A 17,652-nucleotide genomic window follows, 5' to 3' on the forward strand; every position below is an offset into this window, starting at 1 on the left:
GTCACTTTAATAGTCATTAAATTATGTTTAGCTGTCTAATGCTAAGCAGTGCAAGTCATTTCGCAACAAAGCCTCCTTCACTCATGCTGCCAAACATGCCCTCGTTAAACTGACTATCCTACCGATCCTTGACTTCGGCGATGTCATTTACAAAATAGCCTCCAACACTCTACTCAGCAAATTGGATGTAGTCCGTTTTGTCACCAAAGCCCCATATACTACCCACCACTGTGACCTGTACGCTCTTGTTGGCTGGTCCTCACTACATATTTGTCGCCAAACCCACTGGCTCCAGGTCATCTATAAATCACTGCTAGGCAAATCCCCGCCTTATCTTAGCTCATTGGTCACCATAGCAGTACCCACCCGTAGTCTGCGCTCCAGCAGGTATATCTCACTGGTCATCCCCAAAGCCAACACCTCCTTTGGCCGCCATTCCTTCCAGTTCTCTGCTGCCAGTGACTGGAACGAACTGCAAAAATCTCTGAAGCTGGAGACTCTTATCTCCCTCACTAACTTTAAGCATCAGTTGTCAGAGCACCTTAACGATCACTGCACCTGTACACAGCCCATCTGAAATTAGCCCACCCAACTACCTTATCCCCATATTGTTATTTATTTTGCTAATTTGCACCCCAGTATCTCTATTTGCACATCATCTCTTGCACATTTATCATTCCAGTGTTAATACTAAATTGTAATTATTTTGCACTATGGCCTATTTATTGCCTTACCTCCATAACTTCCTACATTTGCACACACTGTATATATATTTTCTGTTGTATTTTTGACTATGTGTTATTTACCCCATATGTAACTCTGTGTTGTTTTTATCACACTGCTTTGCTTTATCTTGGCCAGGTCGCAGTTGTAAATGAGAACTTGTTCTCAACTGGCTTACCTGGTTAAATAATTAGTGAGGGAGATAAGGGGCACTTCTTCGCTTGACAGATTGTTGATCATCAGTTAAATGTAAAAGATCTCCTGAGGACTTGTCTTTGTAAAAGGGTACCTTTGGCATTAATTGATCATTTTAATAGTCAGTTTAATAGTCTTAGGTCATGCTCACCTGTCTAATGCTAAGAAATGCTGCTCTGTCGCCTCTGCTATGATGAGGTTATGTTGTTAGAGGTCAATGGGAAGCTCACCTGATTTCCTACCCCAATCCCTCAAAGTTGTTAATCTCAGGAATGAAGTCAAATAAGGAAATGGCAGTGCCTCAGGCTGGCCTACCAGTAACGCTGCCAACTCCAGACTACACATCCCGCTGGGGTCTGGGATTCAAGCCCTGTCTCGGCCATTCTGTCTGTACCTCTTTACTGTCGGACTCTCTGTAACTGCCCAGTTCCCACTATTCTATCATTCATGAAAAATGAATATGAAATGAGTTTGGTGATCCAATCTACTTGTAAAAAAAAAAGAAGTTAAAAAAATTGCAAGAAAAACTATTTATCGAAGCTTATTTGATCTGAACTAACCTTGCGATGGTTCAGCTTTTAAACAAATTACAATTTTGTGAATCAGCAGCGGGGTTGATTTCTTTAATTTTAGCGTCACAAAACAGTACAGGCGAGGCCTTGTTGTATCTTTTGAAGAGATTTCTCAGCTAAAGCACGCAGGCGGCTATGGCCATCATGTATCCATGGCCCCATGCTGACGAGCCTGAACAGGATTTCCGCGTGGGGCCCAATGATAATTGCTTCGATACAGTACACTTATGTTGATCATATTTATATCCAGATTTCCGCTTATGTCTGGGAATCCAACAACCGACAACCCCATGGAATGAAACTAACGATACGGTGCTTTAGTACGTGTTTGATAAGGCTCTGTGATCCTGAAGATGGAGGAAATGTACACTGATTGAATAGAAAAGCATAGCCCTTGCTTGCCTCAGTCTGTCATGTTCTCATGATTTATTTGAGAAACTGTGTACTCTGATTCAATAGATGGTTTTCTTCAGTAGAAGAAAACTCCAAATATATATTCTCCCCCTCTAGCTGTGTGTGGCTAGTGTAGGAATGTATAACTGTCTTGTCTGAATGGGATAGTATAGACTTATGACATAATTGTCTTCCTAGAAAATCCCACTGTAATGTGGGATACAATGTTGGCCATGACAGAAGCAGATTGCCCACATCAGAGGCTGCCAGTGGCTTTGAAATTATATTATAATTATATTGATGTTCTAGTTATGCTCAATCATTATTTGCCATCCAAGATGGTGTGACTTGTTTTCTCAGAGAGTTGTCTTTTCTGTTGGTTGCTTTGTAATTTCTCTCTCTGCCTAGCTTTCCTTGAGAAAATAAGGACATACCGAAACATTGGTAGGCTCCTGAAAAATATATATTTTTAAAGCCCTCTTTGTTTGTGCACACTGCTCTCATGATCTACATTCCCTGCGCTCTCTGGTGGTTAAAGTTAACCTGGAATAGAAAACTAGTGTCCAGTACCCCTAACCTATAACCTATCAGAGCTAACAAAAACAACTGCAAATGTGTTGTATAGTGTGATCTAATACCGTCCATGTGTAATAAATATCATGAATCAATCATCAACACATTAGAGATCAGGACTCTTCTATTATTATGCCCTTCCAGATCATTCCAGGGAAGAAGTACGCCACCCGCGTGGCGCCCAACCACCTGAACGTGTACATTAACCTGGCCAACCTGATCCGTACCAACGACTCACGGCTGGAGGAGGCTGACCAGCTCTACAGACAGGCCATCAGCATGAGGCCCGACTTCAAACAAGCCTATATCAGCAGGCAAGGCCCCTTTACTAGCATCATATATCAGCAGGCCCCTTATCTAACATTATATACAGTGTCTTCGGAAAGTATTCAGAACCCTTGACTTTTTCCACATTTTGTTACATTCAGCCTTATTCTAAAATTGATTACATAGTTTTTTCCCCTCATCAATCTACACACAATAACCCATAATGACAAAGCAAAAACAGGTTTTTAAGACATTTTTGCTAATTTATATATATTTTTTAATCACATTTACATAAGTATTCAGACCCTTTACTCAGTACTTTGTTGAAGGACATTTGGCAGCGATTACAGCATCGAGTCTTCTTGGGTATGACGCTACAAGCTTGGCACACCTGTATTTGGGGAGTTTCTCCGGGCTCTGGCTGGGCCACTTAAGGACATTCAGAGACTGCTTGTCTTGGCTGTGTGCTTAGGGTCGTTGTCCTGTTGGAAGGTGAACCTTCGCCCCAGTCTGAGGTCCTGAGCGCTCTGGAGCAGGTTTTCATTAAGGTTTTCTCTGTACTTTGCTCCGTTAGTCTCCCAGTCCATGCCGCTGAAAAACAACCCCACAGCAAGATGCTGCCACCACCATGCTTCACCGTAGGGATGGTGCCAGGTTTCCTCCAGACGTGACGCTTGGCATTCAGGCCAAAGAGTTCAATCTTGGTTTCATCAGACTAAAGAATCTCGATTCTCATGGTCTGAGAGTCTTTAGGTGCCTTTTGGCAAACTCCAAGCGGGCTGTCATGTGCCTTTTACTGAGGAGTGGCTTCTGTCTGGCCACTATACCATAAAGGCCTAATTGGTGGAGTGCTGCAGAGATGGTTGTCCTTCTGGAAGGTTCTCCCATCTCCACAGAGGAACTCTGGAGCTCTGTCAGTGACCATCGGGTTCTTGGTCACCTCCCTAACCAAGGCCCTTCTCCCCCGATTGCTCAGTTTGGCCGGGCGGCCAGCTCTAGGAAGGGTCTTGGTGGTTCCAAACTTCTTCCATTTAAGAATGATGGAGGCCACTGTGTTCTTGGGGACCTTCAATTCTGCCGAAAGGTTTTGGTACCCTTCCCCAGATCTGTGCCTCGACACAATCCTATCTCTGACAATTCCTTCGAACTCATGGCTTGATTTTTGCTCTGACATGCGCTGTCAACTGTGGAACCTTATATAGACAGGTGTGTGCCTTTCCAAATCATGTCCAATCAATTGAATTTACCACAGGTGGACTCCAATCAAGATGTAGAAACATCTCAAGGATGATCAATGGAAACAGGATGGACCTGAGCTCAATTTCGAGTCTCATAGCAAAGGGTCTAAATACTTACAGTTGATGTTTGAGGTTTACATACACCTTAGCCAAATGCATTTAAACTCAGTTTTTCACAATTCCTGACATTTAATCCTAGTAAAAATTCCCTGTCTTTGGTCAGTTAGGATCACCACTTGATTCTAAGAATGTGAAATGTCAGAATAATAGTAGAGAGAATGATTTATTTAAGCTTTTATTTATTTCATCACATTCCCAGTGGGTCAGAAGTTTAAATACACTCAATTAGTATTTGGTAGCATTGCCTTTAAATTGGCCTCCTTGCTCGCACACGCTTCTTCAGTTCTGCCCACAACTTTTCTATAGGATTGAGGTCAGGGCTTTGTGATGGCCACTCCAATACCTTGACTTTGTTGTCCTTAAGCCATTTTGCCACAACTTTGGAAGTATGCTTGGGGTCATTGTCCATTTGGAAGACCCATTTGCGACCAAGCTTTAACTTCCAGACTGATGTCTTGAGATGTTGCTTCAATATATCCACATAATTTTCCTTTCTCATGATGCCATCTATTTTGTGAAGTGGACCAGTCCCTCCTGCAGCAAAGCACCGCCACAGCATGATGCTGCCACCCCCCGTGCTTCACGGTTGGGATGGTGTTCTTTGGCTTGCAAGTGTCCCCCTTTTCCTCCAAACATGACAATTCATCAGACCAGACGACATTTCTCCAAAAAGTACGACCTTCAGGCGTTTGGAAATTGCTCCCAAGGTTGAACCAGACTTGTGGAGGTCTACACATTTTTTTCTGCAAAGAGGCACTGAGTTTGAAGGTAGGCCTTGAAATACATCCACAGGTACACCTCCAATTGACTCAAATTATTTCAATTAGCCTATCAGAAGCTTATAAAGCCATGACATCATTTTCTGGAATTTTCACAAACAAATACATGTTTAAACCAGTGGAGTCTCCTCAGAACAGGAAGGGGAGGACCATCCTCCTCAGTGATTTTCATAAAACATACAAATACTGAAACTTTAAAAAAGTTCTCCTTTTTAGATAAATCTATACTAAATATATTCACGTCACCAAATAATTGATTAAAACTGTTTTGCAATGAAGGTCTACAGTAGCCTCAACAGCACTCTATAGGGTAGCACCATGGTGTAGCCGGAGGACAGCTAGTTTCTGTCCTCCTCTGGGTACATTGACTTCAATACAAAACCTAGGAGGCTTGTGGTTCTCACCCCCTTCCATAGACTTACAAAGTAACTATGACAACTTTCGGAGGACGTCCTCCAACCTATCAGAGCTCTTGCAGCATGAACTGACATGTTTTCCACCCAATCAAAGGATCAGTGAATGAACCTAGTACTGAAAGCATAAGCTACAGTTAGCTAGCACTGCAGTGCATAAAATGTGGTGAGTAGTTGACTTAGAGAGAGAAAGACAATAGTTGAACAGTTTTTAACAAATTAATTTCTTTAAAAATGAAGACACAAAAGAGAGCGAGAGAGAGAGCTAGCTATATTTAGTATTTTCTTCACTTTCACTATGTTACCTAGCTGGCTATGGCTATCCAACACTGGAACTCTTCCAAGTAATAATATAATAATAATAATAATATGCCATTTACCAGACGCTTTTATCCAAAGCGACACAGTCATGTGTGCATACATTTTTGTGTATGGGTGGTCCCGGGGATCGAACCCACTACCCTGGAGTTACAAGCGCCATGCTCTACCAATTGAGCTACAGAGGACCACATACAAGTCAAGGTTAGCTTTTGGTTTGATTAATTTATTGCCACCGGGGCCCGCCGGTGTAACTGCTAAACTGCTTGGTAACTGTACACTGTACTGCATGATTGTAGCGGGTTTACTAACGTGTTAGTTCGAGTAGCTATGTTTGTATTTGTATTTATTATGGATCCCCATTAGCTGCTGCCAAGGCAGCTGCTACTCTTCCTGGGGTCCAGCAAAATTAAGGCAGTTATACATTTTAAAAACATTACAATACATTCATAACATATTTCACAACATATTAAGTGTGTGCCCTCAGGCCTCTACACTACTACCACATAACTATAACACAAAATACATGTGTACATGTGTGTATAGTGCGTATGTTATCGTGTGTTTGTATGCATATTAATAAAGATTGAAAAAAGTAAGGGGCCTAGACAGGTGATGGGTTGTGAACTGACGTCCACAAGCGAAGGAAAAAGGTGAGAGGAGGCGAGTGTGAATGCGTGAATTAATTATACAACGATCAAAGGGATCACGCTGTTTGTATGTGGCTGCTATGAAAGAGAAAGGGGTGTATTCATTCTGCAGATTCTGTTGAAAAACCTTTCTTTGTTTTTGATGGTAGGCCACTCTGGTAGGTCTATATTATGACCATTGTTAAAACTTACTTAAATCGGGTCCAGCCTCAGTGTTCACAGTAATGGTGCGCTGGAAGTTGCACAGAATTTTCACAACATTCAAGTGTGCGCTCAGCAAACCTTGCTCTTCAGTTTCACCAGCTGTCCGGTGGCTGGTCTCAGACGATCCGGCAGATGAAGATGTGGAGGTCCTGGGCTGGCGTGGTTACACGTGGTCTGCGGTTTTGAGGCCGGTTGGATGTATTGCCAAATTCTCTAAAACGACGTTGGAAGTGGGTTATGGTAGCGGCAACAGCTCTGGTGGACATTCCTGACGATGATACATTTACATGTATGTAGGGAAAGTATTCAGACCCCTTGACTTTTTCCACATTTTGTTGTGTTACAGCCTGAATTCAAAATTGATTAAAAATATATATATTCTCACCCATCTACACACAATACTCCATAATGACAAAGTGAAAACATCTTTGTAGAAATGTTTCAATTGTATTTAAAATAAAATACATACATCTCATTTACATAAGTATTCACACCCCTAAGTCAATATTTGGTATAAGCACTTTTGGCAGCGATTATAGCTGTGAGTCTTTCTGGGTACGTGTCTAAGAGCTTTCCACACCTGGATTGTGCAACATTTGCCCATTATTCTTTTTAAAATTATTCAAGCTCTGTCAAATTGGTTGTTGATCATTGCTAGACAACCTTTTTCAGGTCTTGTTATAGATTTGCAAGTACATTTATGTAAAAACTTTAACTCGTTCACTCAGGAACATTCATTGTCTTCTTGGTAAGCAACTCCAGTGTACATTTGGCCTTGTGATTTAGGTTATTGTCATGCTGAAAGGTGAATTCATCTCCCAGTGTCTGGTGGAAAGCAGACTGAACCAGATTTTCCACTAGGATTTTGCCTGTGCTTAGCTCCATTAATTTTTTATCCTGAAAATCTCCCCTGTGCTTAACGATTACAAGCATACCCATAACATGATGCAGCCACCACTATGCTTAAAACAATTGGAGAGTGGTACTCAGCAATGTGTTGGATTGGATTTGCCCCAAACATAACACTTTGTAATCAGGACAAAAAGTTAATTGTTTTGCAAAATCTTTTGCACTATTACTTTAATGCCTTTTGCAAACAGGATGAATAGGTGAATCCATCCTCAGTTTTCTCCTATCACAGCCGTTAAACTCTGTAACTGTTTTAAAGTCACCATTGGCCTCATGGTGAAATCATTGAGTGGTTTCCTTACTCTCTGGCAACTGAGTTAGGAAGGACGTCTGTATCTTTGTAGTGAATGGGTGTGTTTATACACCATCCAAAGTGTAATGAATAACTTCACTATGCTCAAAGGGATATTCAATGTCTGCTTTTTTAATTTGTACCCATCTACCAATAGGTACCCATCTTTGCAAAGCAATGGGAAACCTCCCTGGTCTTTGTGGTTGAATCTGTGTTTGAAATTCGCTGCTTGACTGAGGGACCTTACAGATAACTGTATGTGTGGGATACAGAGATGAGGTAGTCATTCAAGAATCACGTTAAACATTATTATTGCACACAGAGTGAGTCCATTCAACGTATTATGTAACTTGTTAAGCATATTTTTACTCCTAAACTTATTTAGGCTAGCCATAACAAAGGGATTGAATACTTATTGAGTCAAGACATTTCAGCTTTTCATTTTTTATTAGTTGGTAAACATTTTGAAAAATGTAATTCCACTTTGACATTATGGGGTATTGTGTGTAGGCCAGTGACAACAAAATCTAAATTTAATCCATTTTAAATTCAGGCTGTAACACAACAAAATGTGGAAAAAGTCGAGGGGTGTGAATACTTCCTGAAGGCACTATATACTGTGTCATACTGTGTACTGAACAAAAATATAAATGAAACATGGAAAGTGTTGGTCCCATGTTTCATGAGCTGAAATAAAAGATCCCAGAAATGTTCCATACTTCACAAAAAGGTTATTTCTCTCAAATGTTGTGCTCAAATTTGTTTACATCCCTGTTAGTGAGCATTTCTCCTTTGCCAAGATAATCCATCCACCTGACAGGTGTGGCATATCAAGAAGCTGATTAAACAGCATGATCATTACACAGGTGCACCTTGTGCTGGGGACAATAAAAGGCCACCAACGCAAGGGCTCGTGCAATTGGCATGCTGACTGCAGGAATGTCCACCAGAGCTGTTGCCGCTACCATAACCCGCCTCCAACGTTGTTTTAGAGAATTTGGCAATACGTCCAACCGGCCTCACAACCGCAGACCACGTGTAACAACGCCAGCCCAGGACCTCCACATCTTCATCTGCAGGATCGTCTGAGACCAGCCACCGGACAGCTGGTGAAACTGAGGAGCAAAGTTTGCTGAGCGCACACTTGAATGTTGTGAAAATTCTGTGCAACTTCCAGCGCGCCATTACTGTGAACACTGAGGCTGGACCCGATTTAAGTAAGTTTTAACAATGGTCATAATGTAGACCTACCAGAGTGGCCTACCATCAAAAACAATGGAGAAAATGCATTCCATAACATTTTAACATGGAAATAGCTGTTATACCATTCAGCCTACAATAGCAGTCAATGTGTGGTGTTCAATGTAGGCCTACATTCCATGAGACTTTGGAAAAAAACATGCAGGGCTTGACATTAACCTGTTTATCCACTTGTCCTTCAGACAAGGTGGTGACTGAAAATGGTGTTGTTGTTTGATGCAAGAAACCACTTTACAAAATAAAATGCATTATTATTCCCATACCATTATTACAGAGAATCAGACAAATTATGCTACCCTCTTCCTATGTGCTACTTAGCTTATTCAAGACCGTCTCAAAATTAAACAATGCCCCTTTAAGACATAATAAAAGCTCTTTACCTGACTCGCTTTTCAAAGATGTCTAGAAATGTGTACGTTTTGTGCTTTTGTAGGAAGCAATCCCTCCCCTATTGCTGACGACAAATGATCTATAACTAGGCTAATAACTCACTAACTAGCAAAGGATATGAACAGAATGAAAAAAAAGGCAAATGAAAATGTAACAATGTAGGCTGTATCACACTTGAATCAGAAATCTTTTAAATATTGCAATAAATGGTAATGGAATGGTGAAACGTTAGCAACTATTGTAGTATAATATTGATTTAGCAAATATAATTTTTTTAACTTGTGAAAGCAACAATGAAACATTTCAACAAGGGAACAAAGCGCTCTCCACTGGCAGGCTTCTGTTGCTCTCCCGTATACTGTAGTGTGAATTGATTTGTCTCGATCAACTTAAGTTTACATTTTAGGCATTTAGCAGACGCTCTTATCCAGAGCGACTTACAGTTAGTGTATACATACACTAGTGCATACATTATTTTATATTTTTGTATTTTTTTTAATACTGGCCCCCCGTGGGAACGCCATGCTCTACCAACTGAGCTACATCCCTGCCGGTCATTCCCTCCCCTACCCTAGGCCAATTGTGCGCCGCCCCATGGGTCTCCCAGTCGCGGCCGGCTACAACAGAGCCTGGATTCGAACCAGGATCTCTAGTGGCACAGCTAGCACCGCAGTGCCTTAGACCACTGCGCCACTCGGGAGGACAAGTTCTCACCCTTCTTGCCGTTCACCTATGTTCTCTATGACGGTGATAAGAAGCTTCCTCGTGTGCATTCCATGTGCATTTATTTATTATAGTTTGTCAGGATATTGACCACCTATTTTAGTGTTATATTTGATATCTGAAATAGGGTATTAGGGGGTATCATTTATTTACCTTTATTTAATCAGGGAGTCACCATTGAAACCAGTGTCTCTTTTACGAAGGAGCCCTGCATATACAATTTCATAAAATACATCAAAAATCCAATACAATATAAAACAAAGTACAGCACAACACATATTGCACAGACAAACATAAATATACACAATATACACAAAACACAATCAACTAAAACAAACACATTCTTTATTATAATAATCCTCTGTCCGCTGCCTGAACTGTCCTAGGGACACTAACACATCCATTACAAATGTATTTTGGAGATCATTCCAAACATGTGGAGCAAGAAAACTAAAGTCAGACTCATTTTAAATCTTAACAGTGAAGTTAGGTAAGTCGGAAGCTTGTTGAGCAGGGCTTTGTAAACAAAAAGAGTGTAATTATGTGATCTATCTTAGTTCAAAGAGGTCCATCCAACCTTTTGGTAAAGAATGCAGTGGTGAGTAATAAAACTGTCTCCTGTGATAAAACGAAGGGCGCTATGTAAAACGGCATCCAGTGGTTTAAGAGTAGAGGCAGCTGCACTTTGATAAATAGTATCACCATAATCAACAACAGGTAAGAGCAAGGGATGACAATAGAGAGTTGATGTAGATAAGATGAGAAGTGTATGAAAATGTATGCACTCACTAACTGTAAGTCGCTCTGGATAAGAGCGTCTGCTAAATGACTAAAATGTAAAAAATGGTTCTTACTGTTTGTTTTCTTTCAATTTAATAGCCAGTCGTGAAGGTGAGCTTAGATTTGGCTTCAGTAATGCTACCGTCAGCTGCTCCATTCCTCCAGAACCAAAATGGAGACTTAATTTCACCTTTATTTCTGTGCAAACCCAGAGGGGAGCTGCTGCTGAAGATGAACAAGCCGTTGGAGGCCAGGGACGCCTACCTGCGGGCCCTGGACCTGGACAGCACCAACGCTGACCTCTGGTACAACCTGGCTATCGTCAACATCGAGATGAAGGAACCCTCGGAGGCCCTGAAGAACTTCAACCACGCCCTGGAGATCAACCCACGCCACAAACTGGCCCTCTTCAACTCTGCCCTGCTCATGCAGGAATCTGGTGAGTGATTTAGGGACTCAGGCTGAGCACCCCAGGGTTGTGTTCATTTAGTAAGCACCTGTTTTGTAACAGAAAGGAAAACAATACTTTCTTATTGGACAGGTTCAGGTGGTCCCACCTCCTGTTTCAGCCCGTTTGCTTCCGTTTCGCTCTTCGTGAATATGACCCCGGCTCAGCCAGGGCATATAGCAGTGGGGAAGGTTGTTTCTTTAGTTAACCTTATTTAACCATGAAGTCCCATTGAGATTAAGAAGCTTGGATTCCAATGAAGACTTGGGAGGGAGACAGCTGCTGTGGTACAGAAACACAGGACCTTTGTACACTTTTGATGGTGTTAAAGTTAACCTGGAATTGCAAGTAAGTGCCAGAGAACTGAACTCTGACACCCCAACTCGAAATTAGGAAAGTGTTCTTAATGTTCTGTACACTCAGTGTATATTTCACAATGCCTGGAGGAGAAGGAGAAATGTACTGTTTTTGTAGTATGGCTACAGTGAGGGAAAAAAGTATTTGATCCCCTGCTGATTTTGTACGTTTGCCCATTGACAAAGAAATGATCAGTCTATAATTTTAATGGTAGGTTTATTTGAACAGTGAGAGACAGAATAACAACAAAAAAATCCAGAAAAACGCTTGTCAAAAATGTTATAAATTGATTTGCATTTTAATGAGGGAAATAAGTATTTGACCCCTCTGCAAAACATGACTTAGTACTTGGTGGCAAAACCCTTGTTGGCAATCACAGAGGTCAGACCCATTTTGTCCCACTCCTCTTTGCAGATCTTCTCCAAGTCATTAAGGTTTCGAGGCTGACGTTTGGCAACTCGAACCTTCAGCTCCCTCTACTGATTTTCTATGGGATTATGGTCTGTAGACTGGCTAGGCCACTCCAGGACCTTAATGTGCTTCTTCTTGAGCCACTCCTTTGTTGCCTTGGCCATGTGTTTTGGGTCATTGTCATGCTGGAATACCCATTCACAACCCATTTTCAATGCCCAGGCTGAGGGAAGGAGGTTCTCACCCAAGATTTGACGGTAATTGGCCCCGTCCATCGTCCCTTTATGCAGTGAAGTTGTCCTGTCCCCTTAGCAGAAAAACACCCCCAAAGCATAATGTTTCCACCTCCATGTTTGACGGTGGGGATGGTGTTCTTGGGGTCATAGGCAGCATTCCTCCTCCTCCAAACACGGCGAGTTGAGTTGATGCCAAAGAGCTCGATTTTGGTCTCATCTGACCACAACACTTTCACCCAGTTCTCCTCTGAATCATTCAGATGTTCATTGGCAAACTTCAGACGGGCATGTATATGTGCTTTCTTGAGCAGGGGGACCTTGCTGGCACTGCAGGATTTCAGTCCTTCACGGCGTAGTGTGTTACCAATTGTTTTCTTGGTGACTATGGTCCCAGCTGCCTTGAGATCATTGACAAGATCCTCCTGTGTAGTTCTGGGCTGATTCCTCACCGTTGTCATGATCATTGCAACTCCACGAGGTGAGATCTTGCATGGAGCCCCAGGCCGAGGGAGATTGACAGTTATTTTGTGTTTCTTCCATTTGCGAATAATCGTACCAACTGTGCTCACCTTCTCACCAAGCTGCTTGGCGATGGTCTTGTAGCCCATTCCAGCCTTGTGTAGGTCTACCATCTTGTCCCTGACATCCTCAGAGAGCTCTTTGGTCTTGGCCATAGTGGAGAGTTTGGAATCTGATTGATTGATTGATTGCTCCTGTGGATAGGTGTCTTTTATACAGGTAACAAGCTGAGATAAGGAGCACTCCCTTTAAGAGTGTGCTCCTAATCTCAGCTCGTTACCTGTATAAAAGATACCTGGGAGCCAGAATTCTTTCTGATTGAGAGGGGTTCAAATACTTATTTCCCTCATTAAAATGCAAATCAATTTATAGCATTTTTGACATGCGTTTTTCTGGATTATTTTGTTGTTATTCTGTCTCTCACTGTTCAAATAAACCTACCATTAAAATTATAGACTGATCATTTCTTTGTCAGTGGGCAAACGTACAAAATCAGCAGGGGATCAAATACTTTTTTCCCTCACTGTAGATGGTAGCTGTACTTGCTATGATTATTGTATGAGTATAATGTGTACAATTTGATTTTGTTTTGAATACAAGGAAAATGGTACTGTGTTTAGTTTTAGTGTCTTGTACGCCCCCCCAAAAATATATAGTGTAAACGCTAGATAACTGGAAATAGTTTTTGTTGAAGGACAATAGACATCATCAATTAACAACTAGAAAAGGACAGTTGTTTTGGTGTTGGTAGCTTATACAGTTTTGGCGCTACAGGTGGCAGCGGAAGAAAAAAAAAAAAAAGTATGTCAGATTTCTAAAGAAGTTGTTGCTTTCAGCAAGCACACCTAATGAGTCACTCATCTAGTCATATATTTAATCAATAAGGCCCGAGAGGTTGTGGAATATAGCCAATATACCACGGCTAAGGGCTGTTCGTATGCACGACGCAACGCAGAGTACCTGGATACAGCCATTAGCCGTGGTATATTGGCCATATATCACAAACCCCCGAGATGCCTTGTTGCTATTATAAACTGGTTACCAATGTAATTAGAACAATTAAAAGTAGATTTGTTTGTCATACCTGTGGTATACTTTCAGCCAAACAGCATTCAGGGCTCAAACCAATCAGTTTCTAATATAGACAATAGTCATTAACAGATAAGAGATCAGTACTCTAAGGACTTTTATTATTCTACTGAATAGGCTTGGTTTCGTTGGAACTGGAACCCTTTATGTGTACTGCCGGTAGCTCTGTAGACAAAATTAATGTTTACCCAAGCGAGTTCACTGACAAGTTCACTGTCCTGGCACTGCCTTGGTTCCTCCTCCTCCCTCCTTCCTCCCCTCCCTCTCCTCTTCCTGACATTGCGTCCTCCTCTCCTCCTCCCCCTCCCTGTCCTCCCCTCCTCCCCCTCCGTCCTCCTCCCAGCCGCTCTCTTTACCCAAGCTCGTTTTCAGTGTAACTAATCCTCTTTGTAAGAGCCTGAGCAGTGCTCCCTAACCCTGTAGCTAAATTTAAACACATCCAAGTCAGGGCGAAAGTCCCAGCACCCAACACTTCGAGATTTTTTTGACATTTGCAGACTAACATTTTACATTTACATTTTAGTCATTTAGCAGACGCTCTTATCCAGAGCGACTTACAGTTAGTGAATACATATTTTTTTATACTGGCCCCCCGTGGGAATTGAACCCACAACCCTGGTGTTGCAAACGCCATGCTCTATCAACTGAGCTACATCCCTGCCGGCCATTCCCTCCCCTACCCTGGACGACGCTGGGCCAATTGTGCGCCGCCCATGAGTCTCCCGGTCGCGGCCGGCTGCGACAGAGCCTGGACTAACAAGTTATACCGGTGTTATTAATGGTCCCCCATGGCGCAAGCAAGCAAACGTACCATGATAGCAGGTCGGGTCGACAAGGATTTCAGATTCGGGGAATTGGACAAAAATGCATTTGACTCGCGGGCAGACTGCTCCAAACTCTAATTCACAGATAAGCGATGGTACTTAAATCGGCCACACCAAAATAAATGCACCTTAACACTACCCACTAGCTGCCCGAATCACACATGGTTCACTGCAGCTGTGAAAAGACAGATTCATTTCGACTCTTGGTGTGATTGTTGATATACAGAGCGTTGGAAAAGTATTCAGACCCCTTCCCTTTTTCCACATTTTGTTACTTTACAGCCTTATTCTAAAATTGGTTAAATACAAAATTGTCCTCATCAATCTACACACAATACCACATAATGACAAAGTGAAAACAGGTTTTTAGATTTTTTTGGCAATTTTATAAAAAATAGAGCTGCTGTCAGTATCACTGCGCCCGTCCAGTGTCACTGCGCCCGTCCAGTGTCACTGCGCCCGTTTTTCTGACAGTTGTTTATATCCATCCAAGAGCGAACCATGTCAATGCAGCTGACATCATTTTTAACGTCACTCAAGAGCTTGATGCGATTCCCCCTGATGCGCCCAAATTCGTCATGGGGGATTTCAATAGCTGTACTCTCAAGCGCACTTTGAGTACTTACACCCAGTATGTGACTTATCTAACAAGGAAAAATAAGAGAATTGACTTATGTTACAGCTCGGTCCCCTAAGTGTATTTATCCTTGGCCAGACCTCCACTGGGTGGATCAGATCATAACGCTGTCCTTCTAAGACCAACAGTTACTGAAAAGGGAGAAGGTGGTGGAAAAATAGGTGTGGGACAATGACAGTATTGATCAATTGCAGGGATGCTTTGATTGTACTACCTGGAGTGTATTTGAAGAATCATCAGCTGACCAGAACAACATGACTGACGTAATATCTGGCTATATTGAATTCTGTGTTGATTTGGCGATCCCCAAAAAAACATGTAACAACAAACCATGGGTGACCAAGGAGTATCGCCTAAAAAACATGGAAGATACAGTTGAGGTCGGAAGTTTACATACACCTTAGCCAAATACATTTAAACTCATTTTTTCACAATTCCTGACATTTAATCCTAGTAAAAATTCCCTGTTTTATGTCAGTTAGGATCACCACTTTATTTTAAGAATGTGAAATGTCAGAATAATAGTAGAGAGTGATTTATTTCAGCTTTTATTTATTTCATCACATTCCCAGTGGGTCAGAAGTTTACATACACTCAATTAGTATTTGGTAGCATTGTCTTTAAATTGTTTAACTTGGGTCAAATGTTTCGGGTAGCCTTCCACAAGCTTCCCACAATAAGTTGGGTGAATTTTGGCCCATTCCTCCTGACAGAGCTGGTGTAACTGAGTCAGGTTTGTAGGCCTCCTTGCTCGCACACGCTTTTTCATGTTCTGCCCAAACATTTTCTATAGGATTGAGGTCAGGGCTTTGTGATGGCCACTCCAATACCTTGACTTTGTTGTCCTTAATCCATTTTGCCACAACTTTGGAAGTATGCTTGGGGTCATTGTCCATTTGGAAGACCCATTTGCGACCAAGCTTTAACTTCCTGACTGATGTCTTGAGATGTTGCTTCTCTATATCCACATCATTTTCCTTCCTCATGATGCCATCTATTTTGTGAAGTGCACCAGTCCCTCCTGCAGCAAAGAACCCCCACAGCATGATGCTGCCACCCCCGTGCTTCACGGTTGGGATGGTGTTCTTCGGCTTGCAAGCCACCTCCTTTTTCCTCCAAACATAACGATGGTCATTATGGCCAAACAGTTCTATTTTTGTTTCATCAGACCAGAGGACATTTCTCCAAAAAGTACGATCTTTGTCACCATGTGCAGTTGCAAACCGTAGTCTGGCTTTTTTATGGCTTTTTTGGAGCAGTGGCTTCTTCCTTGCTGAGCAGCCTTTCAGGTTATGTCGATATAGGACTAGTTTTTACTGTGGATATAGATACTTTTGTACCTGTTTCCTCCAGCATCTTCACAAGTTCCTTTGCTGTTGTTCTGGGATTGATTTGCACTTTTCGCACCAAAGTACGTTCATCTCTAGGAGACAGAACGCGTCTCCTTCCTGAGCGGTATGACGGCTGCGTGGTCCCATTGTGTTTATACTTGCATACTATTGTTTGTACAGATGAACGTGGTACCTTCAGGCGTTTGGAAATTGCTCCCAAGGATGAACCAGACTTGTGGAGGTCTACAATTTTTATTCTGAGGTCTTGGCTGATTTCTTTTGATTTTCCCATGATGTCAAGCAAAGAGGCACTGAGTTTGAGGGTAGGCCTTGAAATACATCCACAGGTACACCTCCAGTTGACTCAAATTATGTCAGTTAGCCTATCAGAAGCTTCTAAAGTCATGACATCATTTTCTGGAATGTTCCAAACTGTTTAAAGGCAGCTTAGTGTATGTAAACTTCTGACCCACTGGAATTGTGATACAGTGAATTATAAGTGAAATAATATGTCTGTAAACAGTTGTTGGTAAAATGACTTGTCATGCACAAAGTAGATGTCCTAACCAACTTGCCAAAACTATAGTTTGTTTCCTAACAACAAACCATGGGTGACCAAGGAGTATCTCCTAAAAAACATGGAAGATATTTCCTAACAACAAACCATTGGTGACCAAAGAATTGAAAGTGGTGCATAACAAGATGAAACAAGTGTTTGCCTCCGGGAATCCATTCGAAAGAAAAGAGGTACAGAGAGAGGTGGTGAACAAAGAGATAAAAAAGGTGAGATGTCAGTGCAAGGATAAGGTGCAACAGATAATGTCACTGGGAGACTCTCGGTCTGCCTGGATGGGTATTAAGAATATGTCAAACGCCCCCTTTAAAAGGGAGGCAACGTATCGATCCCTGCCCGGACGAGAGGGTGTGCTGCTCTACAGCCAATGAACTAAACAAGTTCTTCACCTGCTTTGAAGAAGGGGGCGGCCCCGCTCCCCCAGCTT

General features: G+C 42.0%; 1 protein-coding gene across 1 annotated transcript in view; it reads left to right on the plus strand.

Annotated features, from left to right (window-relative positions):
• tmtc3 (transmembrane O-mannosyltransferase targeting cadherins 3) overlaps positions 1 to 17,652 on the plus strand; it is a 126,893-nt gene that overhangs the window by 91,073 nt on the left and 18,168 nt on the right. Inside the window, exons 12-13 of the mRNA XM_084169073.1 lie at positions 2,601 to 2,770; positions 11,012 to 11,238. Of these exons, the coding sequence (XP_084025199.1) occupies positions 2,601 to 2,770; positions 11,012 to 11,238 (397 nt within the window). The remainder of the gene's footprint in view (positions 1 to 2,600; positions 2,771 to 11,011; positions 11,239 to 17,652) is intronic.

Source organism: Coregonus lavaretus, assembly GCF_964263955.1.
Source record: "Coregonus lavaretus genome assembly, chromosome: 9".
NCBI lineage: Eukaryota > Metazoa > Chordata > Actinopteri > Salmoniformes > Salmonidae > Coregonus > Coregonus lavaretus.